The following is a 15,674-nucleotide window of genomic DNA, read 5'->3' on the forward strand; positions in this document are numbered from 1 at the left end:
GGAGAAGTTATTACTTATAAATGAGATAATATGTCTTCTAGAAAAATCTAAGAGAATAAAAAAGCAAAGTGACAAGGATGGAAGAAACATGCACAAAATTTAACAGCTACCAATAAATAATGTAGGTTTTGTAAATAATCAAATGTTCTAAAATCTCTTTCAATCCTCTACTAAAAAAGGAGGATTAGGGACTCTGAGCAACTGGGCAAATGAGTGCTACACCAAACATCTCAGGAAATGACTGTGAGTCACAATACACAAAAGTCATACAGCTTTAAAGCATTAAAGTCTTGCTTATGTTGTACGATTTTAAAATATTTACTATGAACACAATCTGAAAACTAAAGTTAAAGAAAGATTACCCATGGTTCCTCTGATAAGTGATAATCACTATTAATATCTCAATGTGGTTTAAAGAGATGTTCCCCCATAGGCTCAGTTGGAGGTGCTGCTTGGGGAAGGATGTCACTGGGCAAGAACTTTGAGAGTACATAGCATTGTCTACATCCAGCTCATTCTCTCTGCTTTGTGTTTAAGGTAAAAGATGTGATCTCTCAGCTTCCTGTTGCCACTCCTGCCATTTGCTGCCATACTTCCCTGTCATAATGGGCTGTTATCCCCCTGGAATATAAACCAAAATAAACTTCTTTCATAGTTGTTTTTGGCTGTGGTCTTTTACACAGCAACAGACAGTAACTAATATACTAAGTATATCCATGCAGCCTCTTTCTAGTAGTGAACACTTAAAAGGGAACATTTCCCATTTACACCTGGTTGGTGCCTGTTTCCATATGCATGGTACCTGAAACACCACTCTATTGTGCAGGGTTTTTGTATCTCTGGCAGGGGACACTGTTTCATTTCCCTACCCATTTGGCTTTGTCAAAATTTGGCTGGTTATCTCTAACACATTTCTTGGTGAATTAAAAACATTTTGATTACCCCCCCCCCCACACACACCACCAATGTTTACAGAAAAACCTAATGATGCCTGGGGGGCAAGAACTTTAAGGCCAAATTGACTTAGTTTAATTCTAGTTCCATATACTAGTTATTTAACCTTAGGCATGCTTTGAGGTAAATTCTGAACCTTCATTTCCCCATCTTAAAAATGGGGGTGATCACAGATCTTGGCTAAAAGACTGCTGTGAGGGTTGGTTAATTCATTTAATAGAAAGGAAGCATTTAGAAAGGTGCATAGCCTAAAGTTGGTACCCAATAACTTTTAGGGATCATTAGTCTGATGACGATAACCATTAATTTTCATGGCTTTATTCCTAATTTTTCCTGGTTGTACAGAATGGATTGTTTAATTAGTCCTACATTGTTGAGCACTCAGGTTCTTTACATTTTAACCAAACCAACAACAACATATATACAAGCACACACATTTAAAGTCAGTTCTTCCTTCCAGCATACGACAGAGAGAGAATCTACATGGACAAATTGTGATACCACATTTTTCTTTTCTAGAATGCCTTCTCAGAGACCTTTCTTATAGTCTCAATGTTTGTATCTGTGCAAAGTTCACATATTGGAACCTTCCCCACAATCCTGAAGGACTGAGGGTGGGGCCTTTAGGAAGCCAAAAATCTCCCATTAGTCTTCTGAGATGGCTTAGAGCCTACCCATCCACTGTGCCATGTGAGCAGGCAGCAAGAAGGAACAAGTGGTAAATCACTTCTAAATTTAAGCTGCAAAGACACTGGAAATCTCATCTAGAGGAATCCCACCCTTTCCTCACTTGTTAGGTAATCCATTGCCAGATTCTAAGCAACCCTATGAAGGGCCAAGACCACATGAGGATTTGAAACAGACTCTCCAGTGCAAGACAGGCCTTTAGATGACTGTAGAGCTGGTCCATCAGCCTGGCTGTAAACTTACAAGGGACCCTAAATGGAACCATAGGCGAAGCTATTCTCCAATTCTGAAATAATAATTGTTGTGTGATGTCAAGGGGAATTTCTATAGAGAAGATGACTAAGAGATGCAGTAACTGGGATCAGGGTATGCGGCAACAGAAGCTGAAAATCCAAAGGAGTGACTTTAGAGCTGGGGAGTGGGCAGAGCTGCGTGAGGCGGGAAGGAGGGCAGTGTGAGTGAAAACTCATGTCAGTGACACACTTTAAGGAGGCCACCCATGGGGAGTGAGGGATACACGGAGACAGTCCTTGCCCTGCCCTATAACTTCAGTGACAGCACCACCTGCAGTCGTGTTCAAAATATACAAATTTACTTGGAACTGAGTGTCCCAGCTAAGGAATCACCAGTCACAACACTGACACTGTTGTGTCAGTTTCTTTTCATTACTGACGGTGAACATGAAAGAAAATACACAAATGTGGCCACTCTTGCTACACAAGTAAAAGTGAACTAATACTACTTATACATGTATACATATATATGTATTAAAATAACACATTGAAAGTGAAAAATGAGACCAACACACCATGCAATATAGTACCCTAGTCCATTGAAATGGAAAGTAATAGTTCTTTGCGATATGTAACTGATCTTTGGTTTCAGTGGAGAATTGGATCTAATCTCCAAAACTTCCCTCCTCCATGGACACCAAAGCCTGAGGACATTCAAGTCCTTTATATAAAATGGCATAGTAGACATGTATAACCTATGCATATTCTTCTATATACTGTATGTCAGTATAAATTCTTGGTATTGTTTATGGAATAACGACAAGAAAAAATTCATGTCAGTATACATGCGATTTCTAATTTTGAATAAAGTTGGCCCTTTAAATCCATAGACTCCTTGTCTGTCAATTAAACAAACCATGGATCAAAAATACTGGAAAAGATTTTTCTTGTCATCATTTCTTAAACAATGAAGAATGATGGCGACTCAGGATTCTACATTATGTATGTAGCTTTAAAGGCTTATTCTCCACTATTTTTATTGGCAAAAGACTCCCATTCCAAATTTAATTCATAATGAAAGGCTTTAAACCTGTAACTAGTCTACAGAAAGCTCTATTTTCTTGGCTAGCTAGAAAGATTTTTCATCCAACATTTTTTTTTCTTTATAGAGAAAGAAAATAAATCAAAAATGGTGAATTTCATCAAGTTTGGTTCATATTAGATCTTTAGTCTTTCTTTACACAATTTTACCTGTGTTTAGAAGAGATCTCCATATATACTGCCAACAGTAACTCTGATAGGTAAGAATCTACATATTTATTGTGTTGCTTCACACTGAAAACCTAGTCCCAAACCCATGGCCTAGGAGGTCGAAGACCCTAGGGGGAATCTAGGACTATTGTTTTGATAAATGGAAATGTTGTCAAACTGCCTTCCTAAATATTTACATTTACAGCCTTAGATTAGAGTTGCTCCTTACCTTGAGCTAGAGAAGTTTCTTTTAATGAATACTCTTAACTGGTCTAATGTTGGAACTATTTGTGTGCCCATCCAGTGCTCAGGCATAACTGACATTTCTACCACCCCCCCCCCCACACACACACACAAGGCCCATGGAACTTGTGGAGAAGCAGCAGAAAGAAGAGCAGAGTGCTGTGAAATGCACTGTACTCATGAACTCACTGCAGCTATGGTTACCTAGACAAGACCAAGACAGCAACATCAGCCAGCAATCCAGCAGGCAGCACCAACTGGACTAAGTGGGGATGGGGGAACATGAGGGTGTGAGGAAGGTATACTGAGGAGTCTTGTGGTAGATATGATCAAGTTAAATCATGTACATGTATGAAATTGTCAAAGAATGAAAGACAGTCTTTTTTGAGTGGTTGTTATTTCCTTGCTATACAAAGGCTGGTTGATATCCATGGAAAGTCTAACCTTTTATGAAGAGAAATGGAGAAGGAGTAGGTGGGGGAGGGGGAGGGGCTGGGAGGAGAAGAGGGAGGGGAAACTGTAGCCAAGATATAAAAACAAAATACAAAAAAAAAAAGTTGTTCCAATGGGTAGGTCAAGACCTAAGACCAAGAATAAAAAAACAAAAACAAATCAAAACTTTTAAACAAATCCAAGCTTTTAAAAAGGTATCTGACAAGTCTCTAGATAACATTAATAAAGTTCTTCTTAAAACAAATTAAATAAAAATAAATGACATCATTTGTATGTACAGCAAGAGATTTACTACCATTAATAGAATCTTCAAGTTCGGGAAAAGAAGACATACATTTCCAACAAGTGAAATGATCTGCTCTTAGTTAGGGAAGAACTGACACTCAAACTGAATTTTCTCTCATGGAGGTAATGATAAGAGTGTATGCATTGAAAGCAAAGTTGGACTAAGTGGGTACACTCTGTACTTGCATGCCTCCATCACTAACAAAGGGATGCAATGGACTGAGTACTGCAATCGACACATCTTATTCTCAACAGAGTGAGCTGCTGTGAGAGATGGTGGAAAGGACAATAAAAAGTGTAAAGTGACAGTCTACCCATGAACAGGGCGTAAAATGTCTCTAGTGAAGGAGTCAAGACAGTGTATACACAATTGGGGACAGACAGCTTACTTATACATGGAATATGGACAGAGCCCTGGCAACTGTCATGGTGGGAACCAGCATTCCAGCAGGATTCAGGGGACATTTGAAAGTATGTACAAATGTTAGTTTTCAGATAAGCGAATGTTTGCTAGATCTGCTAGAATCCACGATGCGCCAAATCAAAGTTTAGGCCTATCTCAAGGTCCAAATTAGCTTTATATGGTGAAGCATAAGAGTGAAGGTAGCCAATAAAGTGTCATGTGTCCTAGTAACTCCCAGAGAGACTAAAACCTGGCAACTATACAAAGGACAGAACCAAATGAAAAAATTACATAAAGCATAACTTGGGGCCTATGATAAAGCTCAGCAGGTAAAGACAATTGCTACAAAGCCTGCTAACCCACGTTCTACCCTAGAACAGACTCCTGAAAGATGTCCTCTAGGCTCCACATGCATACTGTGGCACACACAAAAAAAATAAATTAATTAAAAAAGTACCCCACTCCCACTGCATGGAAATACTTAGAAATACCCCTTTACAGTAAGAACCTGGAGACTAGGGAAATTAAGTGGGACTGAAGGGTTAAACAGTTAAAATATAATACAACAGGAAACTAGGAAAATATCTCACCCCACCCTGTGCTAGTCACTCTGGTATAATCTCAGGGGACAGCTAGATTAAGACTGATATATAGAAGAGTGATGCTCAGCCTTCAACAGTGAGAAGAATCATCAATGGGACCAGGAGTGGGCTCTAGTCAACTGAGAAGGACACAGAGTGATGGCGTTAGGACATGATGGTCAGTCAACTCCCAGGCACTTTTGGGGTATACACCCAGAGACCTATACACCACAGTTCTGCCTGAGGTACTAGTCTTCTCAAGAAGATCTTGGCTCTCTAAAGATACAAGTCAATTCATCTTTACATTTCCATAACAGTCATTTTATAGTTGAGGAAAATGAAGCATAAATATAAACGGCTCACTGAAGTCTTTTAGCTATGAGTGGATACATTATTTACAACTCCACAGGCCTGCTTTCATATCCCCAATCTGTTAATTTTTAAACTTTTAATCACAGTTCTACTCCACACTCTGGAACTTGACAGTTGTTTACAATAACAAACAAAGAGAAGTGTCTTCCAGGATAGTTTTTTTTTTTTTCTCCTTTTGGTTTTTCAAGACAGTTTTTCTGTATAGCCTTGGCTGTCTTAGAACTCAATATGTAGATCAGGTTGGCCTTAAACTCAGAGGCCTGCCTGCCTCTGCTTACCCAGTTCTGGATTAATGATGTGTACCACTACTGCCTGGCATACTTCTAGGATCTTAAAATGAGGTTTGCTAAGTAACTTAGAAAGAAGTTTTTTAAAAATCAGTAATAAAAATGTTTTTGCTCCATTTTTAGTAAAACTGGGAGAAAATATGTCTTTGTCAAACTAGATGACATGAAAACCCTGTGTGAGAAAATATCCACATTGCTAGATAAAAGGGATGATCCTGTAATAAATGAAAGTCTTCAGGGTCATGTTTGTTGAATTAGCAGCAGCCAGAAGAAGTCCTGATACACAGTAAGCATGTAATAATAATTGGTCAGTGCTGTTAAATAAATTCAGGGAGAGCCTAGAAGGATCTGTTCACAGGAAAGAGTGTGGCCCAAGGAAAAGAGGGTCATGGAGAGAGGAGAGCTAAGAAGTCTGTGAGTCGGTTTGGTAAGCCATAGAGTTGAAGCAAACACTGATCTGGCAGTGTAGGTTGGAGGAAAGTACAGATCTTACTAACCACTGACATTTGGAGTTCATCTGTTCTGTGAGTCAATTAATGCCTTGATGTTTACCAACAGTCAAACAGAATTATACAGTTAATTAAGTCTTCTTGTTAGAAACTACAACAAAATTTTTATAGATATAGCTGGACATGAAGCTCAGGCAGGGGGAGTTTCATGAATTCAAGACTAGTCTGGGTTACAAAATGAGTACAGGACCAGCCAGAGCTACATAGCAGGACTTTGTCCCAACAAAATGAAAGCAAACTGAACCCAAAAAGATGCAAACACAGAGAAGGTAAATGTTCAACACTGTAAGTAATCAAGTGTGAGTATGAATAAAAGATTGATCACTGTGACTTTTATGACATAAAAAAGAAAACCAAAAACCAAAAACCTAGGACCTGTGATATCTTCTAATTTAATCCAATCACTAAGAATTCTATGAATATTTTTTAGATAGCCACAGATCTCAAATTATGAATCTTCTGTATTTGATCTCTAGCATGAAACATAAGGTCCTAAAAACACACAGTGGCAAAGATATTTTTGAAAGGGCAGAGGGAACTGCTCCCACCCCCCTGCTCTTCCTGCCTCTACTGCATCACATACCTGTTGTTTGAGTTGCTGCACCAGGCGGTCCTTTTCCCGTTTCAATGCAGCCACTTCTTCTTGGGTCTTTTTCTTAGAGGAGGAAAGCTCGAGAAGAGCTATATTAGCATCCTTTTCACTAATAGCAGCCAGAAGAGCTTCTTGCCTGCAAAGGAAAGAAAACATAAGCACTGATCCAAACCCAAAACAACTCTTTGTAGTTCTACAAAGAAAAATCTGGAGAACAAAGGAAGATAACTGATTTTTTATATCATTTCATGGGGTGGCAGAAGTTCTACACCATGTTATTTACATTGCTTACTTGACAATGAGCATGGAGGAGCCAAGTACTGGATAGAACCTAAAGTTCTGCATAGGGCAGTTGGGATCAGGATGGGTACATGAACTCTCTCTCTTCCTCACTGTTTCTCTCCCTCCCTCTCTCCTTCTCTCTGTGCAGGGGTATGTGTGGTCTGATTTCTTCTGTGAGCTCTGGCTGCTTGGTGGAACCAGTGTCTGAAAGGGAGAGTCCATGGTCTGACACGTAGTACTTATAAGCAGGATGAATTAAGTAGTTAAAGCATACACATGTCAAGACTGCACCAAATAAAACAAAACAGACACTAACTTTGTTTATTTTCCAAATTAGGATACAACTATATGGAGGGACTTTTAAAAATATTTTTATTTTTTTTCAACTAAAAAAGCAAAATAAGGTCAGGAATGGTGACACATGCTTTTAATAATCCCAGCACTTGAGGGGGGTAGAGGCAAGCTGAACCCGAACTCTGTGAATTTAAGGTCAACCTGGTCTACATAGTGAGACCCAAACAAGCAATGGCTACAGAGTAAGACCCTGCCTCAACAATAAAATGTGAACAAATGCATGCATGGAATTGAGGGTAACTTGTGGGAGTCAGTTCTTCCTTCCATCATGTGGAGTCTCAGGTGTGTGTGGGGGAAACTTTTTAAAAGGTAATTTGCCCAGCAAGGGCCAATATTCCATACACCTCCCCATAGCTTGTATTACGTTTATACAAATCTTAACCCTTACCTCTTTCCTTCATGCTGATTTTTTTGAAGCTAGCCAACAGCAAAAGACTGACTGGACCCCAAACAATGGGGGGAAAGAAACTGTTTACTACCTGGTTTGAATAAAAATCAAGTGAACTTCCTGTCCCAGTGGCTTGTTAGGCATTTGAGTCTTGTTGCACCCTATTTACAAAAAGAGTAGCCTGGCTGAGCTACTTATGCTTTGTTCCTGTGTTCCTTTATGGGACATGGAGATTATTCTTTGTTTCTAAAATGGGAACTGAACTCAGATTGTCAAGCTTGGAATAAAACTTTAAGAAAGTGGACTCAGAATCATAGCCATTTATTTGTTCATGGGACACGCTGAACTGATCAGTTAAGTCTCTTGATCTCATTAATGCAAGTAAGTTTAGGAGTGTGACTTTATTGGAAATGATCTTTACATATTCTTTGGAACAATAATTTAAACATCACAGATTACCAGTGGTTTTATTCCAGGCAGATACTGGGCCTCAGTGGGTACCCACTGGGATTTCTTATAATAAGGAACTGGATCAGGGACATAAGGGCAGTGGTAGAAGGAGCTACAGTTTATTAGGAAAGAAAACATTTCCAAAAGATAAAGTGGGCCAGAGCTGATGAAAGGGAAGAGGCTCAGTGGAAAGCTGTACAAAGGACCAAAACTGTTACAGTCTTGGGTTCTGAGATCATGTGCATGAAATGAATTTATTCTGTGCAAGCTGTTAGACATCAGCTCTCATGGTGAGTTTTCAGTTTCTCTGTGCAAACTTCAATACTATGCTAATTTTGACCTCACTTTCTACCCTACTCTTTGCCACAATCTGGCTAACTACTCTGAAGTTTGTGTTCAGAAAGTAAAGATCAAGAAGAAACTTATAAATAAATAATCTGAATGGACTGGGAAAACAAACTGTCCATGGATCCAAACCCACCCTCTACTAGGTCACCTTTCATGTAAGGACACAAATCTAAGTTATTATAGGAGAGCTATATAAAGTAGCTGTAGGTTCTGACCCAGGAAATGCTGAGTCTGAGAATGCTCTGTGGAAGCTTAGCTTTGCTTCTGACTTTTGTTAAGATAATTGAACTTCAACTGCAGTCATATGGAAAAGTTTAGTGAGGCCACAAACTGGAAGACTATCATTTAAACAATCAAAGATTTTATTTTGGATGAGTAGAACTACTAAACTCTGAATAAGTAAGTAATACTAACAACACGGGCCACAGATCAGTTTACAACACGAAAATATATTTAACTGGTTTTTGCTGTTGGAAGAGAGAATTCTCATGCTCCTAGTTATCACTTCTACTGTCTCAACACTGGAACTTGGGAAAATGGCAGGTGGCTCACACAATCAGCCTCTAGTCAGCACCAAAGGGACAGACAGTCTAAATACATCCACTGGTCATTTGAAACAAGTATGACCTTAAAGCTGAAGGAGTTCGAGCTGGTTAACTATGTACTTCCCAGCTTCCTGTTGATGGTTATCCTGTTTCCTTTCAGGGCATAAGAAGTTGGAATGAGGAGTGTGCATTCTTAGTGAGGATAGTGCGGTTCAGAGTACTGACTATCAGGATCACACAGTTGCTATTGGGGCAAAGCAAATGATGAATTACTATCAGTAGTATAACTACTTGGCACCATCGGCACCTTTATTAGATACCAAATACAAAGATGATAGGGTTTTGAGTTTTGTACTTAGGAAAAATACACAAGGGCCAGCAAGCCTGCCACCTGGGTTTAATGATGGAAGAAGAGAAATGCTAGTTTCTGACCTCTACACTTGTGCATGCACACAAATACATGGGGGAGTAATAAAAAAGAAGAATGCACAATGTGAAAAGGTGAAATTATTCTATATTGTTGAAGTATTTTGACTGAATTTCAATTCTTTCATAAATGGCATGCTTGGGCAGCTAAGAATAGAGGCAGCATTGTTTTCTTTGTTAAATTATAATTTCAATAAATTTGTAATGGATACTATTAATGCCCAAAGAAAACAGGAATGAGACTCTATAGCTTCACTTGCTTTCCACTGGGATCCACTCCAGACGCTGCTCAGGTCATACCTGAGTTGTCTCTCCCCACCCTGACACAAGGCTCTAGGCTACCAGGCCCCAAGCTATTGGGTCACCCAACACCTGTACACCCAACACAATGAATGCACTGAGTGCTCACTAACTACACGGGGTGCCTTTCCTCACTTTCCCCACATCTTCAAGGTCACATATTCTGTCCTTAGAATGCAGGAAACAATCCCCTCCCACTGGCATCAGGGAATCAGAGACTGCCTGACCTGCAAGCATTCACTGTGGACTCATCAGCCTCCTAGCATAGAGTCTCCTCCTTTTCAGGAACCTGTAAGAAGGCAACCTCAATTTGTCATGTGGGCCTCAACTTTCCCCAGGGCCACTGCCATGCTTTTTGTCCTTGCCTCAAACTAGCCGGAACTAGGTTCATTGCAAGCATCTGGGGGGGTAAGGGGGACTCCATATTCAAGCACGGCATGGAGAGTCACACTTATAATCTAAGTACCTAGGTGGGAGCAGAGGCAGAAGGACTAACCACAAATTTGAGCCCAGACTTGTCTATACAGCAGGACCCTCTCTCAAGAAAAAAAAAAAAAAAAAGACAACAAACCATTCATCAAATCTCACTTTCAAAGAACAAAGTCATTACTTTCAACATGCAGGGCACAAAGCCATGGCATCTGGCTATCCACCTGCAAGGCCACTCACTGTAGTTGTTTTTTGTTTTTTTTACTTTGGAAACCCACCACCCATCTCCCAAATACATACACGGCGAATTATTCTTACTTATGAATGACTGGCCTTTGCTTGTCTTGTTTCTAGCCAGCTTTTCTAACTTAAATCATCTCATTTATCTTTAACTACATTTTGCCTCAGGGCTTTACACCTTCCTTTAATCTCTATATCTCTCTTCCCTTCTTACTCTGTGGCTGGTTGTGTGGCTGGGTGGCTGGCCCTTATCTTCTCGCTCCCTCTTTCCTCTTTTCTCCTGAGATTAGAGTTCTCATATTTATTCTCTCTGCATGCCAGCCCCACCTGGCCTTTCTCCTGCCTAGCTATTGGCCGTTCAGCTCTTTATTAGACCAATCAGGTGTTTTAGACAGGCAAAGTAACACAGCTTTACACAGTTAAAAACAAATAAATATAAAAGAATGCAACACATCTTTGCACCATTAAACAAACATTTCACAGCATAAACAAATGTAGCACATCTCAAATACATTTTAATATTCTACAACCACTCACAGCTTCATTATCTTCACCGCCGACTATTTCCCTCTGTCTCTGATTACCTTGTTTCTAAGCCCCACAAATATCCCTTTACCTATCCTGGAGAGATAGGTGAGGTCTGGGGCTCCTGACTTCTCAAGTCTGCCTTTTGCTGAACTTTCTTTTGCAAAAACTTGTCCTTTTGGTAGTAAGAGTACTGGGTGTGAAGCAAGCTGGATTTTTTTTTTTTTTTTGGTAACACAATGGGTGAGTTCTTGAAAACATTGTGGCTGTCTCTCCCTCCTCTCTCATGCAGACTGAATTTAGGGCCTTGAGTCCCACCACTGAACTACATCCTTTAGAAATGTTCAAGAAGACAAGGCGAGGGCGTATAAGCAATATCAACAGCTTTATGTTTGGTGGAATTAGTCTTTGCTGCTTTCCTAATACATCTGACAGAAAGGGCTACCTGGTAAGCTGGAACTTAGGTGTAGGGTTGGTAGACTGCAGAGCAAACAAGTTCAAACTTTTGTTTAAAATGTTGTGCTTTCCAGAGGCAACACAATTCAGAATGAAACAAAAAGTAAACTGTTGAGAAGAATTGTAGTTTAGTTGCAACCTATGGAGAACCTCTTCTTTGTAAAAAAGATACTTTCTGATAAAGGTACTACTTCACTGATAGAAACAGAAACACAAAAAAGAAGAAAAAGAAGCCAGAAGTGATTCTTTCCAGTAACTTTGAGCTCTAGAAGGTAGGTGCTAACACCAACATGAATATTTTAGAGGAAACAGACTCAAACAGGAGTTGATCACTAAGGGCACTCTTAACTAGAGGCTGCCCTCAAACGGAGTCCTATGAGTACAAACAGCCTGTTTCCCTGGAGCAACTCTGAAGACATAAGAGAGAACCCCCACAGGATCCCAGGACAAAATGTCAGTGTGCTTCCTGCCAAATCACTCTCTTGTTCTGAGTCTATTCCACAGTTAACAAGCAAACACTCCTGCACCCCCTTAACTGTGGATACAAACATTTCAGTGGTTAGCAACCTCCATTTCCTTGGTAAGTTGCAGCAGAAAGGCAAGTCATTAAAGTGGCTAGTCACTCTGTCCCTGGTGCTGTAAACTACACCAGCTGAACTTGCTCTTTGACCTGCAAAGTCTAATGGAATCAAGATGTGCACTACTGTGGCATTTGAGCTCCAGGAAATAGTGAGACCTCCCCTCTGTTCTTTTCCCTTCTGGGCAAATTTCAGAAACTAGAGACAAATATCAAAGGCACTGAAAGCTGAACACCTTTGATGATTTCTGAATCTTTAACACAGTAGTTTTCTAGTACTAGTAAGCAAGAAACCACAAACAACACTGGAATGGTGACTTGGAGTGAGTGCTAAGCATGTGTGTGTTCCATAGAAGCACAAGGAGCATGTTCCACTGAAGTGCAAGGAGTATGAATTAAGGAACACAACCAAAATGTTTACCATTCCCTCCTCCTTTATGAATTTCAAGGTTGAATAGTTGCAGAATTACATAGAATATGCTCCTAAGTCCAAAAACTTTAGGGAAAAGACCAGATGAAAGAATGAGGTCAAGGCATTAGCATGCTAACGGCATGGGTAAAGAGGCATCGTTTAACTGACTACAATCTAGATTAAACTGAAAGTCCTACTCTCTTAGTAATGAATTATATACACTTTGATTCTGTGGCTTTGTTATTTAACCACCAAGCTATCCAGAATACAGGTGGTTGTTGGGAGTATCTGCTTTGTTTCTTCCCATGTCCTGAGGATGTCGACTGGATTATGATTTTCTCTTTTCTTTGCAGAAGTCTTAGAGTACAGAAGAAGACGCATTAACCTGATTAAGCTTTGTGAAAAGCACAGATCCACCCACCCACCCAGGAAGGGGGTGCTACTGTTGGTAAAGCTGACCTCTCAAAATTTGAAACCTGTGTTTTATTCTTTGATTTAGATATTAGGGAATATCCTGGATGTAAAATGTCAACACTAAGTCAATTATTTCTTCCACCATCCTGTTCCATCATGTTATTGGAGCCACCCACTCCTGGGTCCCCAGGCTCACAGTATCTACACAATCCAACTGCACTTTGCTTCCTATGGTCAACACTGCATGTTGTTCTTTTCTAGTAGTCTTCACTGAAACCATGGCTTTAGATGGCGACTATCATTTCTGTAAGTACTACCAAGCACTTCTTTGGGGCCTGTATTTTTCTTAAAGCTTCATCTTCGGCCTCCCTGTCATTCTACACTATCCTGCTTCTTCTTCGGTCTCTCAGCACATCCCATACATGGCCTACACCAGGAACCACCTCTGGCTTTTCAGCTCCCATCTCTCTTGCAGTCTCTCCAAGTCCTTTCATCAGTTTTTACCTTTTTTCCCTGGTGTTCATGTAACCCTCTCGACCTGCAATGTGCCTACTCTCTGTCAAGGTCTAGCTCGTCCACTGACTGCTGCTTTCTTTCTTGTCAGTATCTGCTTTTGTATACTACATCTTCTTGATGATGAAGAGAGCTGCCTTGCAAGTAACCTTCAATTCCCCAAGGTCAGCCTCCCCAAGTATAGTACATTATGGCTTATCTTAAAATCTTTTTCTCTAGCAATTAGTTTTTCAGTTTGTTCACACATTAATTTTAAGTTGTGATAAAATATTTATAACATCTTTTTGTTGTTGTTTGTTTTTAGAGACAGGATTTCTCTGTGTTGCTTTGGAGCTCTGTAGACCAGGCTGGCTTTGAACTCACAGAGATCTGGCTGCCTTTGCCTCCTGAGTGCTGGGATTAAAGGCATGCACCACCAATACCCAGCAATATAACATCTTTTAAAAAGTTTTATTTTTAATTATGTGTATGCATATTTGTATGGGTACCTGCACATGCGTGCAGGTACCTAAGAAGGCCGGAGCAGAATGTTGAACTTCTTGGAGCTGGAGTTACAAGTAGTTGTGAGGTGGGTGCTCTATAGGAAGCAGCATGCACCCTTAAGCACTGGGCCATTTCTCCAGCCCCACTTATAAACATCTTACTATAGTCAGAAGTTCAGCGGTGCTAAATGCATCAACTTGATTGTACAACCAATATTTGACAGGATTTTACTCTTGAAAAATCAAAACTATACCCATTAAATAATGATTCCTCATCTCCCCTGCCCCAGCTCCCGTTGACTAACATTTAGTAATTAACTTTTGTAACTGGCTCATTTCACTTAGCAGAATGTTTTCAAGATTTATTCAGATTGTAGCATGTATCAGCATTGTCCTTTTCAACACTGAATAATATTTCACATACATATACATCACTCCCTGTATAACCAACTTTCCCCCACAGATTCTTGAGTTACTTATTGTTAATGATTATGCCATACTTAATTTCAAAGTATCTTCATTCTAGAATCTCAGCTCATGACCCTGAAAGCCAAGAACTTTTAAAGATTATTACATTTCTGCTCTGCACATAGATAGACTGTTTATTATTATTATTGTTTTTTAAATTTAGTATTATTCAGTCTCCTCTACAAACTAACTATGAGATTGCATGCCAGTCTTTTGCACTCACCCAAAGTCTTTGCTTAAAATATTGGAATACAGGTCCCATAAAGGCAGAATCTTTGTTTTGTTCACGAATGCACTCCAAATGCCAAGAACAGTTCTGAGTGGTAGACTCTACACAATTACATCTTGAGCCACCACTCTCTAAATCTGGCAACATTCCTACCTGCTGGGGTGACTTCCTAATGGCTCCAGCATTCCTACTTACTTTGAAGCTGCATTTTACTGTCCTTTTAAGGTTCCCCACCCTCAACTGTGCAGCAGCATGAAAGACAATCAAGCACCAACTCAGCAAGTAACATCAAGCTTTGCAAACATGAAAGAAGACACTAGAAGGACATTTGCAGCTTTGTCAAGTCATAGTCCACTGAAAGAAAGAAACAGGAAGGGGAGGGGCGGAGATTGAGATTGGCTGGTTCACCTAGACAGGTGATGACTGACCGTGAGACTCATAATGTACTACAACAGCACAAAGCAGAGGACATCCAAAGATGACAGGGTGGGGATTAATGGGACCACCCAGAAAGATTTACTAGTAAACAGAGCAAATATATTTATGAAGAGCACAATTACTGGGAGAAAACTTAAAGGTAGTTTGCTGAAATGAGATACTCATTCAGAGTTTCTCTAGAGAGCACAAGTGGTACCCAAAGGGGAAAAGTCAGTAAGATAGAGATTTTATTCACAAAATGAATACCTGGTGCACCCAGAATTAACAGCAGAACTGGAAAGCCAAAATAATTACTAAGTGTCTCCAACTGGGTGTTTAAATAGACCATCAGACCGTCTGTCAACAATTTTGTTGGAGTAGCACTTTGATTTTGTCATTTATTTTATTTTATTGAGAGGGTCTTGCTACTGTGAAGTCCTGACTATCCTGAGACTTCCTCTATAGATACCCTAGGCTTGAACTTGCAGATCTTCCTGCCTCTGGCCCCCAAGGTTTGGAGCAGTAGATATGTGCCCCCATTCCCAACTGTCATTTTTAATACTAAGATT

The 15,674-nt window shown here is 39.9% G+C and overlaps 1 protein-coding gene across 8 annotated transcripts in view; it reads right to left on the reverse strand.

The window, feature by feature from the left end:
- The window catches only part of Erc1 (ELKS/RAB6-interacting/CAST family member 1), a 273,287-nt gene that overhangs the window by 50,025 nt on the left and 207,588 nt on the right, over positions 1-15,674 (reverse strand). For all 8 annotated transcript variants that reach the window (XM_051203830.1, XM_051203828.1, XM_051203831.1 and 5 more), the window contains one exon: positions 6,842-6,986. In XM_051203830.1, coding sequence (XP_051059787.1) covers positions 6,842-6,986 — 145 coding nt within the window. The remainder of the gene's footprint in view (positions 1-6,841; positions 6,987-15,674) is intronic.

The sequence above is a fragment of the Phodopus roborovskii genome, unplaced genomic scaffold (assembly GCF_943737965.1).
Source record: "Phodopus roborovskii unplaced genomic scaffold, PHOROB, whole genome shotgun sequence".
Lineage (NCBI taxonomy): Eukaryota > Metazoa > Chordata > Mammalia > Rodentia > Cricetidae > Phodopus > Phodopus roborovskii.